This window comes from Amblyomma americanum, chromosome 8, assembly GCF_052857255.1.
Source record: "Amblyomma americanum isolate KBUSLIRL-KWMA chromosome 8, ASM5285725v1, whole genome shotgun sequence".
NCBI lineage: Eukaryota > Metazoa > Arthropoda > Arachnida > Ixodida > Ixodidae > Amblyomma > Amblyomma americanum.
The window spans coordinates 70,972,622-70,991,679 of NC_135504.1; the positions used below are offsets into that span (position 1 = coordinate 70,972,622).

At 46.5% G+C, this 19,058-nt stretch overlaps 1 protein-coding gene across 1 annotated transcript in view; it reads right to left on the reverse strand.

Moving 5' to 3' along the window:
• The window catches only part of LOC144102487 (uncharacterized), a 148,096-nt gene that overhangs the window by 47,678 nt on the left and 81,360 nt on the right, over positions 1-19,058 (reverse strand). The window contains exons 5-6 of the mRNA XM_077635750.1: positions 18,454-18,496; positions 17,862-18,360 (exon numbers count right to left, since the gene is read on the reverse strand). Of these exons, the coding sequence (XP_077491876.1) occupies positions 17,862-18,360; positions 18,454-18,496 (542 nt within the window). The remainder of the gene's footprint in view (positions 1-17,861; positions 18,361-18,453; positions 18,497-19,058) is intronic.

Sequence of the window (19,058 nt, forward strand, 5' to 3'; positions counted from 1 at the left end):
TTCTGCAGAGTCTGCATACTGTTGGCAAAGTGATGGAGTGCTGAGAATTGTTGCAGCTGCATGCAAAGTCAGAAAATTCAAAAGCATGGGACTTGGCACTGACTCCCTTAGCACTAGTGGGCCAGTGTAATGCAGAAAAAGCCTAAACTCTGTAGCCTTCCAGCGGTCTTTCTCATCCAGAGTCCTAGGTTTGCTAGCGAACTCAAGTGGAACACAACCCTCAAGGGCGACACCTTTGGCTATTTCTTTATTATCTGTGGGACCAAGGTGGACTGTCAGTGGCCTCGCAAACCACAAGTTTATCAACTTACGAACTACACCAAGGTATAGCAAATGCATGGGGGATCAAGTGGCACGTTGCTCACACAGTCAATAGGAAGTTCCGTCAACAATGACACACCTTGGTGGTGCTCAAAATCTTCCTGTTTCTGGAATGATTTATCCGTTCTTAGCGTCGATTCTGAGGTAGGAAAAAACATCTTCTCATTGAAACTGCCTTCTGCAGTACATTTAGGGCACACTGCGTAGCCAGCATGTAATTTTGTCAAGAATATAAATGCGCGCGCCAGTGCGTCGCAGATAAAGCTTCTCATTTCTACCTTAACCAGTTTGCCAGAGATCATTTGACCTACCCGAACTAAATTTTTTAGCTCGAGAACAAAAGGGTGAAGGAATTCATGGGCAGAGTTTGGCTTTGCAGGGGCCAGAAAAGCACCAACGATCCCTGGCTTTGGTAATTTATGGGTGGCATTAAGTTGAATCTGGCATTGAATTGGCCAGAGCTGCAGACGGGAGCTCTTTGACAAAGGCATGCCATCAATGTTGAAAGAAAGGCCAACAACCTGTGGCGGGTGCTTTGCGGGACACAGAACATATCCTCCAAGCCTTTCTTAAGCCCGAGATGGCAGTAGTGTCCAGGAGGCAATTCAGTAACGCCAGCTATAACTGCAGTTCTACGAGGAGTTTTAAGCAACGTTCGTGCGTCTGTTGGCAAATCAGAAAAGCAGCTGTGACCTTTCAAAAGACGCAGCAAGTCCGTTACAGAGCGATGGGGTATGTTGTGTTCAAGTGGCGCCCAACCAACCAGCCGAGAACGAAACTCGTCAACCGTTCCAACGCTTTCAATTGTCGGGACGTCGTGTCCCGATTCTTGGGAAGCAGCGACCAGAGCACACTGAGAACTGCCACTCGCCACACTGCTCATTATGTCGGCATCGCTAGAGTCACTTAATTGAGCCTGCAGTGTGCTCCGAAGGCAAGTCGAGGGGAGCGTACGTACGAAGAATCAGCAGCTTGCTCAAAAACGCTGGCGCAAGGGTCGTCTGTCGAACCGCTGGCACCGCTTGCATTGTCGCAAGGGAGTGCAAATTAAGTAGTCGGCATCACTCGCTTCGCGCCGAGTTTCGCCATGCGGTTCACCTGAATGACTCGGAATTGAGCTCGTAAAGCGAGCCCGCAAAGAGCTCGGCACTTCTGATGCTTGGAAAAGCGCCTGAACTTCTAACCGGGCTTTGTTCCCAACAGACCGCGTTTTGCTTAGTTTTGGCATCGCAACAAAACCGTGCTACTCAGCAGACACACCAATTATCCTTCTTGGGCATCTACAATCAACCTACACCGCTACCTAAAGACTAGGATAGTCTTAAATAGTTCGGCACAAATCGTCCGATGCTGCAACAAAGAAGCAAGGTCTAAGCCTTTTCAATCAAACGTTAGTCAACTGACAGCAAACGGCGGCACGGCATGCCGAACACATGGAAAGAAACCGCTATGCAAACGGAGCCATCACACATACTTTTGATGGATGTCGAGCCATATGTGGAGTGCAGAAACGGTAGAACACGCAAAAATATTGTGTGGTAGGCCGCCAGAACCCAACAAACCGACAACTTCAGCGCTGCCGCTGGCAAAGCTAAAGCAGCTAAAGCTGAGCTACCGCGCCGAGTCGAAGACCGCGCTACCACGCAATATGCGGAGCAGCGAGTACTACTGGTACTACTATGTACCGATAGGTGCCGTTAGGTGAGGCTGGCATGAGTTTTTCCTGTTGTGGCTTTTTGTGCTCATACATAACCTTTCAGGCCAGAAAATATGTTTGTGTTGTCTTTCTCATGCACCACTTATGCAATAAAAAGTGTGATTGAAGTTGTTTTTTTTTTCGTGTCTGTGTGGGCACGTGACAAACTCGCGCGCCCACGGGTGCCGAATGGCCTGCGCATGTCGCGGCCAGGCCCGTCGTCTGCTACGGTATGCACTTCGCTCAACACGCCTTTCGATAACTGCCTTCACTGTAAAGCTGTTTCTCTAGATTGCCTATTTCGAACAACTCAGTTTGCAAGCAAATGCACCGCACGTATGCTTAAGAATTTTGGAATATGCAGGAATTAAGCTTCCGATTCGCAAGAAATGCACAGGTAACAGTATACTTAAAACTTAATAGCAAAGCGGCGGAAGACCCGTTAATAGCGCAGTAGCACTACTAGCCGCATTCCTGCATATTCAGCCTCATGACCGAGTGTATGTTTTGCCGAAACCAATAATTAAGGAGGAAGTTTAGGAAAGGAAAAGTGTGCGCGAGCGCCGCTCTAGAACACGTGCGGCGTAGCACGTGACTTTTTTTGCATGCCTCTCGCGCTTTCCTCTAGGTCACCCGGTCACAACACCGCCACTACCTCGTGGTTACATCACAAACGATGGGAATGTTTCGCATTATCAATGTTCCGCATTATCGCCAAAAAGCTCTTTAATTGCCCATGGAAAACCTTAATAAATTAATTCCATATGACATGCGTCTTAGGATTCAGGCTTTTCTTATGTTCGAATGCGGCACTAAAGCTGCCAGAGATATATGGGATATATTAATTGATAGTTTGTGCGTCCAATATCTGTGTTTGTTGGACATACATTAGAACATAACTTGCGCATCGAATGAATGAATGAAAAACTTTATTGGTTCCTTTAGGAAGTAGCGGTAGAGGACGAAGTCTTCATCTTGAAGCTTGGGTCCTCCTTGGCCGTGGGTGGGCCCCTAGTCCAGGGCTCCACTGAGTCAGGCCACCTCGCTTGCGTGTGCTATGAGGGCCCTTTGGACCCCTAGCTCGCAGCTGGTGAGCCGGCTCTCCCATTGCTCCGCACTTGGTGTTTTGTGTTTGTGGAATGCTTGATTTCTTCCGCAGTCCCATGTGACATGATATAGTGTTGGTTTTGCTCCGCAACACGGACAGGTGGCGCTATACTGTGTGGGGAACATCTTGTTTAATATGTATAAGATTGGGAAGGAGCCTGTTTGCAGTCTTCGCCATCCTGTGGCTTCCTCCTTGGATAATGCTTTATGTGGTGGGGGGTATTGGAATCTTAGCCCCTTATATAGGTTTAATAATTCCGAATAGCTGTCCCCGCAATTAACCTGGGGCCCCTCCGGGGGTAATGACGTTCCTGTTCGGCTGGGCATTCCTCGAGCTAGGTTGCCTGCCCCTTCGTTGCCCCTGATCCCTGCGTGGCTCGGTATCCAGATTATGTTGTGTATTGGTCGTCCCTCAGGGAGCAGAGCTCTAGTGAGGATCTTGAGTGCCGTGCTGCTAATTCTGCCTCTAGTATAGTTCCGGCACGCCTCTTGTGAATCCGTTAAGATGTTAAGGGATCTCCCTGTCCTATATCCTTCATTCGCGGCCAGGGCGAGAGCAATCTCCTCTGCCTCCGTTATGTTAGATACTTCGGCTGTGAGGCTTGTGATGTGTTCTCCGTGGTAATTTACAACTACTGCTACCACGCTATTTTTGTGTGCTTGGGGGTATAGGGAGGCATCAGTGTAGACTGTGTTGTCCCGATGCCCCATGTTCCTCTCATAAAATTCTGCCCTAACCTGTCTCCAGTTAGCATGGAGGTTTGGATCCATGTTTCGGGGGATAGGTTGTATGCATAGCTTCTTTCTTAGCGGGTCCGGTATTGCGGCCCTGCTATTTTGTGGCTTTTCTATTTCCCTACCTAGCTTTGTCAGGAGCGCCCTTCCAGTCGTTGTGTTGCTAAGTCTTCGTATTTGTGCCTTGAGCTGGCATTCTCTTAATTCTTGGAAGGTGTTACTGATTCCGAGTTGCATGAGCTTGTCGTTGGATGTATTTCTTGGGGGATGAAGAGCTGTTTTGTATGCCTTCCGGAATATTGTCTCCGCTTGCTCCTTCTCTGCTTTGACAGTCACATGGTACGGTAATGAATATGTTACCCGGATGACCACTAGGCTGTTGACTAGCCTGAGTGTGTCCTCCTCCATCATGCCATACCTCTTGTGCGCTACTCTGCTGATCATCCGGCTTACTTGTCCTGCCGCTTTGCTTAGCAGTCTGAGTTTATGACTGCACTTCCGGCTTCCTTGCAGCCACATGCCGAGGATTCTGATCATCTTTTGTTCCGGGATGTTCCGGCCCTCTAGTTTTATTTCGAGTGGAGCATCCGTAGGGTGCCTACCCACTCTGAGGGGCTCAGATTTTTCCGTGGAGCATTTAAGTCCTCTTTGTTTTCTGTATTCTTCAATGTAGGTGGCAGCCTCTTGTAGCGCCTCCTGCTTCTCCTCCAGTGAGCCTTGGGTGGTCCAGATGGTGAAATCGTCTGCGTACATTGCATGACTAATCCCTTGGACTTGGCTGAGTTTCTTGGCGAGGTTGACCATCGCTATGTTAAAGAGTATTGGCGAGATTACTGAGCCTTGCGGAGTGCCCTTGCATGGCGTTTGAAAGGTGTCACTCCGCAGGTCTCCTAGGCCTACCGTCGCTGTTCTGTCCATGAGGAAGCTTCTAACGTAGTCATGGACCTTCTTCCCGCAGTTGGTGGTGTTAAGTCCTTCCATAATGGCGGCATGGGATACGTTGTCAAAGGCCTCTTTAATATCGATGGCCATGACAACGTTCTCCCCGTTCTTTGGCATTGTTTCGAGTACCTCTTCTTTTAGTTGTAGCAAGATGTCTTGGGTTGATAAATTTGCCCTGAATCCGAACATGGTGTTGGGGTACCATTCTCCGTCTTCTAGATGCGTTTGTATTCGTCGGATTACTATTCTCTCGTACAGCTTGCCTAGGCATGATGTTAGCGAGATCGGTCTGAGGTTTTCAATTTGGAGTTTCTTGCCGGGCTTGGGGATCATGACGACTACGGCGTGTTTCCACTCCGCTGGGACCGTCCCTTCTTCCCATTGTTTGTTTAGGTATAGGGTGAGTTCGCTGATTGCTTCGTCGCTTAAATTTCGGATTAACGAGTTATGAATCTTGTCCGCCCCTGCTGCCGAATTTTTCGTTGTTGCCCTTATGGCCTCGACGACCTCTTCTCTTGTGATGGGTCCGTGGTTGGGTTTTCTTCGCCCTGGTAGTCACCTTGGTAGCCGTCTACCTCGTCCTTCCCGTAGCATTTCTCTCGTACTGCCTGGAGCAGCTGTTCTTCTGTACCTTCGTACTGGTGAATTAGCCTTTAGATGGATTTGCTGCTTTCCGCGTTGCTTTTGCTCGGATCTATGAGTGTTCTGAGGATCTGCCACGTTCTAGCCGTGCTGAGGGTGCCATTGAGCAAGGTACTTGCTGCCACCCTTGTCTTGCCAGCTGCGTTGCATATTCCTCTGCTTGCCTGGTGATTTCGGCAATCTTCTTCTTTAGCTTTCTGTTTAGCTTTTGGTGCTTCCACCACTTGGTCAGGCCTCGTATTGCCTTCCAGAGCCTGAGACGTCGCTTGTCCACTTCTGGTGCTTGTTCTGTTCGATCCACTTCTTTAGTGTAGAGATCCCCGATTTGTCTAAGCTGTTGGCTCCAATCTTCTGCCGAAGTTATGTCGTCCTTAAGTTGTTTGCAGTAGGTGCAGAAGGCATCCCAGTCAGTTAGGTTTGCCTTGCCGATCTTCCTTTTGATGCTTTCTGCCTCTGTGCTGACCCTAATGATGTAGTGGTCGCTGCCGAGATTTTCTTGCAGGTTCTCCCATTCGACTTGCTTAGCGCCCCTGACAAAGGTTCGGTCGGGACATGTGTCCACGCTTACGCTATTACCCTGTCTAGTAGGCTGACTTTCATCTGCGAGTAACTCGCAGCCTATGTTTTCCGCTGCTGTGCAGATGCCGCGCCCCTTTTTATCTTCGATCCTGCTGCCCCATTGTGGGCTTTTCGCATTAAAGTCCCCTGCAATTATTAGGGTATTCTGCACTGCAAGCTTCTTTGCTTCCGCAAAAAGCTTAATGAAGTCTCCTTTATTTTTAGGTGGGCTGTACAAATTTACTATAAAAGTGCTTTTAGCTTTTCTTTTTCTCTTGGGAATCACTTCAGTTATTATGTGTTCTAGCTGTGTGTCTTCAAACTCCTTATGAGCTATGCTTGTGATTTTGTTCCTAATGAGAGTTGCTGTTCTTCCGTTCTCCTGATATGACTGTCCTTTTAGGGTTGGGGTGCAATTTGTCTCTTGTAGAAGTATTAGATCTGGTGGGTTTCCTCTAGTGTTAATGAATTGCTGTAAGAACCCTTGCTTACGCCTGTAGCTCCGGCAATTCCACTGCCATATCTCTAGTTGTTGTCCTGCCATGTTATCGTATTGGTACTGTTGTTTGTTCCCTGGGATTCTGATCCAAACCTGCGCTCATTATAGAGGCGGTCCCTAGCGTCATTTACTGTCTTCCGTGTGTTTTGACTCTTTACATAGTTGCGGAAGCTCTGATCTTGCAGGGCTATCTTTTGGTTTAGTTGCTGTATCTGCTGCTGCATCTGCTGCATTTGCTGCTGCATGAATGTCTTTAGATCGTCTATTGTTGAGTTTCCTCCTTCATTAGTTTGTAAACTTTCTACACTCTGTTGTGGGGGTGAGGGTGCCCTGACAGGCGAGCAGCCTGCCTTTCGCATCTCTTGCATTTCCGCTATTAATTCGCTTATTTCTTTCTTAAGCTGTCTGCTTTCCTCTCGGGTCTGCTCTTGTTCCTTCCTGATGTTATTAATTTCGGCAGTAAGCCTTTTTTCATTTTCTGTTCGTGTGTTTGTGTTGTTGTTGTGCGGAGCAAAGAGCGCCTTGGGAGGGCCCGCTCCCCAGCTCACCTTGACTCCGCCGCTCTTTTTCTGTTGCTGCTTCGGCTTCACCCAGGACTGCTGGCCGCCCAGGGGTGGGTAGGACTCGTCCCGCTCCCGGCCCTGGCCCTGGCTGCTGCTGCGCCCCCGGCTGCGACTCCTGGATTCGCTCCGGTAGTCACCTTGCCGCTCCTGGTCCTCGTTCCGGAACCAGCGCGGTCTCCGTGCCCCGCCTCTGCTTCGGCTGCGGCCGCGTCGCTGCTGGCTCTGGGGTCCCCATCGCAGTTCGTTGATTGGCTTCAGTCGTTGTGCACAGTCCTTCGTGCCCGCCGCGTGGGAGCCCCCGCATAGCAGGCACTTGGGTGTACATTGATGTCGTTCTTCCGGATCTTTCTGGCCGCATTGTCTGCATGCCTTGATTGCCGGGTTCGGACAGACGTCCGATCGATGTCCGTGTTGCAACAAACGTAGCATATTTGCCGCGTCGGCCTATAGGGGTAGCACCACATCTCTCGATCCCCCGTATAGTACAAGACTTGCTTGGGGAGGATGGGGCCATCAAAGGTGATGACGACTGTGCTCGATCGGCCTAGCATCCTTGCCGCCAGGATCTTCACCCCTTGTGAGCGGGTTCGTAAATTCGCCTTGAGCTCTTCGGCCGGAGACCCCGGGTCCACTCCGTGGATGACCCCGCGCAGCGTTCCCTCCGGCGCCGCCACGTGTGCGTTGATTCCGTAGCTATGCACTCAAAACTTCAGTTGCGTGATGCGCCTGATATGTTGAGCAGCGCTTTCGTTATCGGTACTGATTATTATGATATTCGAGCCGGTGCGCAGTCGGATGATGAGATCTTCTGCCTTGCATCCGTGTCCGGTAGCCGCGACCACCGCCCGCGCCACTTGGTGCGTCTGCAGGTTCTTCACTGCCAGTCCTTTCGGCCGAAGTACTACTTTTAAATCATCCCTGGGAAGCGGAGGCAGCCTTCTCCTCGGCGCTCCTTCCCCCTCTCCGTGTTTAGGTGCAGTTGGCGTGCCACCTGTGCTCTTCGCCGCGCCTAGGAAATTTTCGTTCCCTTGCGCTTTTCCCGCCAAATCTCCTGCTTGGCTTCCACGTTGGCGTTTCTTTTGCCGCTTGGACATGGCTATCTCCCAGCCCGCGTCCAAAACCTTATTCTGACTTGCCTGTAGCGTTGTTGTCGCTGGGGTGCTGCTTTTTAGGGCTTGAAAGGCTGTCGTTGGTCCGTGGGCGAAGGTCTCCGCGGTAGCGTCTTGATAGTCTTCGTCCATATTTTCTTGGGTTTCCGCCATAAAATTCGTCTGGTCTTTTAGCGGTGCGCGATATACGCTGGGATTTAGTGCATGGGTCATCGCTCCGTCGTTTCTACCGCTGGCCGAGGCCGGGAGGGCCGCAGAGCCCCGCTACTGTGTTAGGCCTAATAGGCCTAGCTTCGGTCGGCCACGTGGGAGATCTTCAAAACCGTATAAATCCAAAAATATTGGACCCAGTGGTCTGAAAGAGGTGTCCTCGTGGCCCGCTTCGCTTTCGACGTCGTCTCCCACCAAAATTTTGGCAGTCCAGTCGAGTTAACCGGGTCAAAAGTCCCGAAAACTGCAGAGCGCATGTGCAGTGCGTCCGCTCTCCTCGGCTGCTCGCAGCGCCACCGAGTGTTCACGCTTGGTGGACATGTACTAGATTATATATTAGGCATCTAGTGTCCACGCTTTGCGGACGTGCTCTAGATATAAAAACATTCATATTATTGACGTCCTATCAACGTGTAGCACGTCCAAATGATGATCTTTAAGATGTACATCTAATAGACGCTCCTTTCATCACATGACGTTTGGATCTTTCCGGCACGTCGAATGGATATTTGTGGTTTACTGGGTGGTGAGAACACACACCTTTAATCGTAGCAAGCGCCAACAAGCCCAGCAACAACGCACTGCATTATACATAACTTATATGAGAAACATAAACTCACGTTAGTATACAAACTGTTACTATGAGCTCATGCTTATATATACTCCCTCATTAAGGGCATCCCACAAGTGTTAGTGGGGAACAGTTAATAAACATATTTTTCTCATTAAATTTCACCACTATTTTTGCAATTTACAGCAGAAAAACACAAACAAATTGAAGTGAAAAATTTTCTTAATTGAGAAATAACATTGGAACATAAACAACAGCAAAAAGTTGTCAATCGTACAACAAAAAGCTCTCTGTAGGAGCCAGTAGGTCCCACTTCAGAACCAGAAGTCCAGCAGGTACCAGAAGAGGCTCCTTACAGGGACCATTTCAACCAGCAGCGCAAACCAGAAGGCTTCCTTCTGGGACCAGTAGACAGCACAAAGGCCGACGGCTTCCTTCTGAAACCAGTAGACCCCAGCACAAAACCAAAAGGCATTCCTTCTGGGACCAGTAGATCAAAGCAAAAAACCAGTTGGTGCCCTACAGCGACCGTTTCAGCCAGCGGCAAACCGTAGGAAAAAAAAGCAGGTGCTCATAAAGCTTGCGTTCTGCACAGCTGCATACAGGACGGAGTACTCGGGACAAAAGTGCTGGCATACGGTCTTTGCAGAAAAGGTGGCTCGAGCCACACACCTTCTTTATGATCGGTTGCTGAGAAAAATGTGTTCTATATAACAAGCAAAAAATGGCTTGAAATTTGCAAGAAATAGAAAACAAAAAGTTGTATCCGTAGTCCACAAGTTTAAAACATTGCAAACCTTGCAGGGAGCAACATATATGCAAAGGAAACTTAGAATCTATACCAGTACTGGCGTAATTCTTTAAAAAGGTCTGGAACGTGGTAGAATATGTTCTCTCACTGCTTCAATATCGCCGCTTTCTCCTTTCTTTCACTCTGTCCCTCCGCCCCAACCCGAGTTTTTCCCCTTCAGTCTCCTTTTTTCCCTCTCTCTGATTTCTGATCGTTCTACTTTTTCCTTATGCCCTGAAGCTTTTGCTGTCATTTCTCAGGAACACTTGGCTTCAGCATTAATTCCCTCCCCCTTCCTCTCACAATTCATCTAATCTCGCCCCCATTCTCTCTCTTTTCCTCTAATTCCTTCTTTTTTTGTTCTCCCGCATTTCACTCTGCCATGCTGCTTCATTGTTTCATCATATTCTTTTCGTTTTTCAGGCCAACGAAGCCAGTTGTGTCACGGTGCACCTGTTGCAGCTGGAGACAAAGCCTCCACGTTCGCCACATCTCTCCACGCTTAATACCCCCGTATTCCTTTCTGTTGAGCCGGCCTTTTTATTTCAAGCCGCTGTAGCAGCTACCAAGCCTGGACAAGATTCACCCTCCCCATTCTATAACACCCTTCCCACCTTTTCCCCCTCACTGGGCCTTTTTCCTCGGAGGCAAGGCGATACTCCACGCCATTGACGAATGCTTTACCCACACGACGACAACTCCTCTAGTTGAAACGTTGGCAAGCACTCTGAGGCTTTCCCCTTCATTGATGGAAGCCAACAGTCACCGGAAACAAGGAGCGTATGTTTTTTTTTTTACATTGTGGTGTTCAGTAATTGAAGATAATAGGGTAATTATTTAACGATAATTGTTTCGAAGCAGAAGAACTTCTTCACTTTGTGAGTGCCAAGACACGTCTGTACACCCTCTCTGTACCACGTAAACATAAATGTTGCCGCATTACGTTCCACCTTCGCGTTGTTGTCGATCTACTCAGCGACCTCACAGTTGCAGGTTAGCAGTGGACGTGGTTCCTCTAGGACTGCAGTCGACCACGTGGTCGAGCCTGCCATGCCCGAGGGGTTAACCATCACGCAGGGACCTTCGGCTGCCCAGGGATCCAGGGACAACCTGCGTGTGAGAGACGTACCTGATGAAGACGATTAGAGCGAAGCCGGCGAGAAGAGGAGAACGGCGTCCGGCGGCCTGCCGTGTTGCCCCTAAGAGCGGCATTTACTTGACATCTGTTCCGCGCCGTGTTCCCTGCTCCATATAAAACCTGTCCACTTAACACTATATAAAAATGTTTCTTTCATGCAGTTTGGTATCAGCAGTGAAGTGGTGTAACATGTAAATTTAGTGCTCCCGTCACATATGTACAAAGAGCTACAATAACTCCCTCGCGGTTTTATTAACCTGTGTCTCTTAACCGTACTAGCCTTCCCCATGAGCCGGAATGCGAGCGACCGAACAAACAGCTATGTCTTCGTGACCTCAATCACAGTCTGTTTACCGGGTACCTATAGTTGATTACCACGTAGTTATCTATATTTGCCAATGTATGAGAAAATGCGAAACACAAATTTTGTTCCTTCCCCCTTTAAAGGTGCAGTTGTGGAGTTTTGGAGGCCCGCTCAAGCCGATTTAATATAGCCTTTTCCTTGACTCCTATTGGAAATGAATATTATTTATGTACAACATTTTCGAGTTAAAAACAATGAAGAATATCTACTTTAGCTGATTTTTCTTTCATTTCTACTGCACACGTGTATACGCTCTCATTATAGCCTGATATGTGCGGAGATAGGTGCTATTATGTCTAAATTACTGCAATCTTTTTCTTCGTGCAGTTAAGTGCAATGCGCCCATGCTTTTGAATAAAGCTATCCTTGTTGCATACGCTGCACTGAAGTTCAACAAGGCGGCTTGATTGTACTTCTGAGTTCAGTCATACTTTTACATTGACTAGAACGAAGTGTGCCCACTTTGTCGATGAGCTAGCCGTCCATGCTTCGCAATCATGCAGCTCGCGCATCCATCGGCTGACATGTATAACCGGTGGCTGTAGGATCCTTAACAATGCAACGTTCGCTGCATTGTGTGCAGGGAGCGGCCGCCAAGTGTGAGCTGATCCAGTTGTGCTTTATTTTCCCTCATTCACAAGCTGAAAGAAAACACTACAGACACCTCGCAGACGAAAACTCCTTTCAGTGGTCGACAGCGTGCGTTTGCGTGACGCACTCTGCAGCTGGAAGACGTCAAGCTGAACGAAACAATTCCCAGCACGGTTTGAAGGGCGTGTTTGTAGTACTCATCTGCCAAAAGCACCTATTGGGGTTGGGAGAGTAAAGTCGTGGGTGCTCTAAACGCGCATTCAAAAGTGGCGTTGCGTGGCACGGAGAGTCAAAGCCCACGGCAGCAGCAAGACGGCGCGGCACAAACTTCAGTTTCGGTTTCGGTTATTTTTTTTTTTAGCTAGCACGGCTTGTTCATGCACTGCCAAAGGCTGACATCCGGGACATGCTGCCCAACTTCAGGTGGCTTCACTTTCGGGCGCCCGATGCGGCATCGCAGTGGTTCTGCCGCCTCTAAAAAGGCACCTAGGCAAGGATAACGTGCGCAGCGCTCCATGCGGAAATTACCTTTTTTTTTTACCTAGATTTTGATACACAGGCGGCATAGGCGTTTGACACCCTCTCATCTAGTTCACTTTACCCGCGCACCACACTCCACACGACCACCGACGACCACACGACGACCACACGAGACCCTCTAAAGAACGCAACGGCTGCCACGCCGCTGCTAACACAAGAAGGCAAAAACAACATTCGATCATGCCGCTGCCGGCGCTGCTGAAGCGGCGCTGTACGCGGTTTTGAGATTAATTAATTTTTTACAGGAAATATATCGAAAGAATAAAGTTGAAACACATGAGAAGGAATTAAGGGTACATCAACTGTCCAGGTACAAAAAACATTAGGGCAAGGTTGTTCTCAATCACCGCTGCTGTTCATGCTTTATATGATAAGTATGGAGAGAAGGCTACAAAGAAGCAATCTAGGTTATGATCTGTGCCGGGTTCGAACCCGACCGCGGCGGCTGCGTTTTTATGGAGGAAAAATGCTAAGGCGCCCGTGTGCTGTGCGATGTCAGTGCACGTTAAAGATCCCCAGGTGGTCAAAATTATTCCGGAGCCCTCCACTACGGCACCTCTTCTTCCTTTCTTCTTTCACTCCCTCCTTTATCCCTTCCCTTACGGCGCGGTACAGGTGTCCAACGCTATATGAGACAGATACTGCGCCATTTCCTTCCCCCCAAAACCAATTATTATTATTAGGTTATGATCTGTCATACACATTAGGCGGAAAGGTTGTTGAGCAACGACTACCGGGTTTAATGTATGCGGACGATATTGTACTGTTAGCAAATAACCAGGAAGATTTGCAAACTTTGGTGAACTTCTGTGGAGACGAAGGAGACAGTCTAGGTTTCAGTTTTAGCGCAACTAGGTCAGGTGTGATGGTTTTCAACGGCACAACTGATCAGGAGCTTACAATACAGGGCCATGAAATACCCAGAGTGGCCGAATACAAATACCTCGGGGTATGGGCAAACAAAGGGCATATGTACACGGAAAAGCACGAACAGTCTCTCATAGCAAAAGGGCGAAGAGATGCCGGGATAATGAAACATAGGGCCTTGTGGGGGTACAACAGGTATGAAGTCCTCAGAGGTATTTGGAAAAAAATAATGGTGCCGGGGCTTACTTTCGGGAATGCGGTTCTATGCTTAAGAGCTGAATTTCAGTTGCGATTAGAAGTAAATCAGAGAACTGTTGGAAGATTAGCACTATAGGTGCGCACGGGAAAACCACAAACGAGGCAGTACAGGGGGATATGGACTTGGCAACGTTCGAAGCACGGGAAGCTCAGAGTAAAGTACTATACGAAGAACGCCTGGGGAAATTGGACGATAACAGTTGGGCAGGTAATGTATTTAAATACCTGTACAGAAAGAGCGATGACACACAGTGGCGGAAACGAACTAGAAAGCTGACCAGTAAGTTTGCCAGGGACGAGGAAGGAGAAAGAAAGAGCATTAAACGGCAGGTTAAAAACGTCGAAGGTAAAAATTTCACAGATTCAATGGAAAAGAAGCATAGTGTAGAACTATATCGATGCTGGAAAAGGCAGATCAGGAAGGAAACGTTTTATGATAACTCAAGGGGTAGTGCCCTCCTCTTTGAAGTATAGGTCAGGGAGTCTTAGAACGTTCAGCTACAAAAAGAAATTTAACGAAGAAGATGACACATGTGCTGTGTGTGGTAAATCTGTAGAAACAACAGAACACCTCATTCTAAATTTTGATGGTATCCATCCAGTTGTCGATGCATGCACAGTCACTCTTCCTTAGGGTTTAGAGATAAAAAATAGTCATGTAAATAAATCAGCGGTGGAAATTAGCAAAAAGAGATTGGAGGATTGGTGGCACAAAAGCAGAGCCGTGACATAAGTTTTAAAGAGAAGGAAAACGTATTTTAAAGAAAATGGCGAATTTTATTAACAACTTACAGCAGAGTTAAACAAAAATAAAGGAAAAAAACTGAGCATGGTGGCAACTACCACTGCCCAGTTTCAAAGGGGACGCTCCTGCCTTCCATCCATCCATCCATCGCCCTTCGGCATCTTTCCATGGCAGCCACCTTCCGTTTGTCCTTCCTTTTGCTTAAACGTAAAGATAGTAAAGCATAAGACGGTAAAGCATAGTGGTCTGGTTTCTCTACATCTCCTTTTCTATCCTTGTCTGCTACAAAGTGGACTAGGAACTCACCCCGAAATACACCCTTTGGCACTGTATGTATACTATTGTGTACATATAAACTCTCAGCTTTTTCTGATAGTGGGCTACATCTAGCAGTGATTACTTTGTATCGGATGAATTTTATATCCTTTATCTCGCAAATAAGGCCGCTTTTTATGCTATATAGTCAACGTAGCTAATGATATTTTCCAAAGCAGGAAGCAGTGTAGCTCATTGTTCACCATATTTGTGCGCACATAATTAGCTACCAGTTGCAGCATTATTTTCATCGCAATTTCCAGTATAAAGTGCACATTCATAATAGAAATTATTTCTACAATCCTTTGGGTGTTTAGCTGCGGGTGTGATAAGTCCCAGCATTTGAAAATGAAAATTGGATTTGAGGAAAGGCAATGACTCAGTAATCTTCTCACTTATCATGGTGGACACCACATAAGAGAAAAGACAAAGGAGGAAGTGGAAGAAGAAAAGAAGAGAGAGGTGCTGTTGTGGAGGGGTCCGACCACCTGGGAATCTTTAATCCACGAATGTCACACAGCACACAGCGCCTTATGTGTTTTGCCTCTATCGAAACATGGCCGCCGCGGTCGGGTTCCAACCCTGGGATTTTCTGTACCACCTGAGAGTACACTAACACATGCTGCTAGTGTTTCTCACAATGAGACAGGCAATGCTTTTGCATTAAAAAAAATATACATGTTGCCACAACCAGCTGCTTTTGCAAGCAATCTGCAGTGCATCAAGACAGTTCTCTTCATATGACCCCTGAGGCGATGCCGCTATTCGCTTATAAACAGTCATCGTGGAGTTTTTCTTGATCTTGATGTCACAAGTTTGAATTCGGTTGTGGGACAAATTTTTATAACCCAATTTTCCCAGCAATAAATGCATTTTTTTTGCCACTGAACAGACATCATCATAGCCAGAAAGAGCCACATAGCTATTTTTATTGCGAACAATACAGTGTAACTGTGAGCTAAGACTGCCCCGATAAAGTAAAAACATTGATGCCATTTGAACCTCCATGCCCTGCATACATGTCGAACAAAATTAGAGCAATCAAGGGATGCTGCACTGTTTTTCTCCGGAAATTTTTCAGACACACCTCAAGACGAATGCAACCAGATCTTGGGGAATAACTTTTAAGTACCCAGTTCTGGTTAGCACTTGTTTATTTGTTAACAACCCTAACTTAAGTAAACAACTGTTGATGTGCAGAACGAAAAGTAAACAAATTTCTCCAAACTAACCAACAAAACGTGCACAATGTAGTGTCACTACAGAGGGAATACAGTGACACAAATTCGTACTGTTGCAGGCATAGCACTGAGGAATGCAACTAGTGATGCCAAAAATTTTTTTGGGGGAGGGAGGCTAGAACTGCCTGTCAACATAAAAGCTCAGTTTAGGGAGAAGAGCACCTTAGCTATTCACACAAACGGAAAACCAGAGTACCAATGCTTTTGAGTATCAATGTACAGATTGGTAATAAAAGAAATTAGTACTGCAAACAACCAGACTGTCGAGGCCACTTTATGACAGCAGGTGTGACAAAATACTCATAAGAAGAAACCAACACGCAAGAAGTAATAAAATGCAATCTCAAAACACACTGAAATACTTCTCGCTGCTACGAAGTGATTGTTTCTACAAACACGTCAGCTGAACAGCCTATGATGAATCGCAGCAATTACAGCAACACTGATATCAGTGGTGACAAACCCAATAGCCTTCTTGTCATAAGCACCCTATGAAAATGGAACAAGGCTAGCTTTAGCTTACAAATATGCAAAAGTGAAGAATTACAACACAACTCCTATTGCGACAAAAGGCTGGAAATAGGCCACAATATTCAACAAAATATGGCATTTGCATGCAGCACAGAAACAGCAATCTGACAAGTGAGACCGGTGCAGTGAAGCTCTTTTAAGGAGGGAAGCTGCTCTTAGAAAAAAAATTTTATTAATGAAATCACGATTATGAAATCTTCAGGGAACAAGTATTTTTGCATGCCGATTCCAAATGTGGAATTTATTTTAATGTACATTAAGTCTTTGTGGACTTGATGCAATATATTATGTAACCCTTGTGGAGAGCTTTAATGAAATTTTGCTGCAGTGAACTTGCTAGAATGTATGCCTTCCGCTTGTCTTGACAACAATCTATGCAATAAGGATAAAATTATTATCCTGCCTATCACAGAAGTTGAGTTACAGGGTTTTGAACTTCGTACTTCACGAACGGGAAGAAAAATTTGTCTTCCTGTTTCTGATGTGACAAGTTCAAAATTCTATACCTCAACTTCTATGACAGGCAGGATAATAATTTTAGCTTTATTGCATAGCTTAATGTCAAGAGAAACCAATGGCATGCATTCTAGCAAGTTCTCTATAGCAGGATTTCTTGAAAGCTCTCCACAAAAAGTTACATAACAAATTACATAGGTGCTCAACAAATTGTTGCACATGAAATTAAATTCCATATATAGAATCAGCATGCAAATATACATGTTCCCTTAAGGTTTCATAATTGTGACTTTAATAATAAATTTTTTTCTAAGACCCTCTTCCCCCTTTAAAATTTTTGCTTTTTTAAAAAATTAATTCTTAAAGCTTTTTTTAAAAACCAAACCAAGCCACACAATCTTGAGGGTGGAGCCAATGGAATAGGAATCCGTAAATTGATAAAACATTTAAGTAACACAAGTGCGCTTAGGGCAATAAATTTCAATAAATAATCAGTCCACCCTGCCTTCTGATCTTCATCAGAAAGCTGAGAACACGAGAAATATATATTGGACACATCATCACTGAAAACCTTCCTTCAATGGGAAGTGATGTTATCCCTATGTATCAATTTTTTTCCTCTCCACAGAAGTCTGCAAGCATAGTAGGCTCGTGGTTCACAAAGAAGATACGGAATTGCCCAGTGCCAGTGCAGTGTCAACACTAAAGATTACTTGCAAATCAAACTAACTACGGACATAGGGTTTCATTTGGTTTATAAAGTTTAACGCACCGATGCGACTCAGGCTACGAGCGGCGCCGTAGTGAAGGGCTCTGGCAATTTTCGACCACCTGGGGTCCTTTAAACGTGTATCGATATCGCACAGGGGCCTTGAGCATTTCACCTCCATCGAAATGTGGCCGACGCGGCTCGATCGAACCCGCGTCTTTCAGAACAGCAGTCGAGCGCCATTTTAAGATGGTACACTTGTCACAGGCCACCTAACTAGCATGCCGTTATCTGGTTCCCAACAAGATTGCTACCAAAACTTTCTCCAAAGGAAACCAGGGAACACTCTTATTCCTTTAGTGCCTCGTCTCTTTGTGGTGTTTTAAACTGCACTTAACTGAGAACGCCTTTGTGCACAAGTCACACTGAAATGGTTTTTCACCCTTGTGGGACCGCATGTGCACCACAAGGGCTGCGTTTTGTGCAAACGCCATGGGGCACAGCTGGCACTGGAATGGCTTCTCACCAGTGTGGATGCGGACGTGTTGTACCAAATGGATCTTTTGTACAAACGCATTGCCACAGTGGTCACAACAGTACGGACGATCACCCGTATGGGTGCGCACGTGATTGTCCAAACTGCTCTTTAGTGCAAATTTGCTGTCACAGTGGTCACAAGGGTACGGACGATCACCCGTATGCATGCGCTGGTGTCTGTCCAAACTGCTCTTTGCTGAAAACGTGCTACCACAATGGTCGCAACAGTATGGACGATCACCCGTATGGGTGCGCAGATGTCTGACCAGATAGCTCTTATAAGCGAATGTGCTATCACAGTAACAGCAATGATATGGGCGGTCGCCTGTGCGCCGCCAGGTCAGATCTCTTCTTTAAAATGTTGCCGCAGTGGGTGCACTGGTGAGCCTGCTTGCCTGTAGGCTTGCCCGGTGATTACTCATGCTGGTGCTGATAGTTGGCACACAGTGGTTCACAGGGCACTTTTGATGAGGTAAATTTTGTCCGAGAATCACACCAGCCTTGCAGTCTGCGGTGGCCATTCCTGCATTACAAGACCAGACCACTTTTATTAAAACGTGGGGCCCAATACGCCGCAGCTCACATACTGCAAGGGTGTAAGATTGTGACTGTAGACAACAGTGCTATGCAATAGCTGCGTTACTTGAGTAAAGTTAAATTTCATAAGTAGAGCTTAATCCCTTCAGTCAAGAACAACCGTCCACTAGAATTAAATTTTAGTTTTTAGATTTCTATAAGGAACATATCCGACAGCTCAGAAAAAATTCGCACCGTCGCAGATGCCTTGGTGTGTGAATATTTAAATTTTCAAATGCGAATAATAAGAAAAAAATACCTTGCAATATCGAATGGAGTGTACGTTTTGTAAAAAAACAATTTAAAAATATAAACGTCCAAACATTGTTCCAAGTTCTTTTTCAAAATAGTATCCCGCATTTCGAACCAAAATATACAAAATTATACTGACTCTACCATACTAAAAAAAAACATGATGTCCTTAGAAATGTATATTGCTTGATTGAA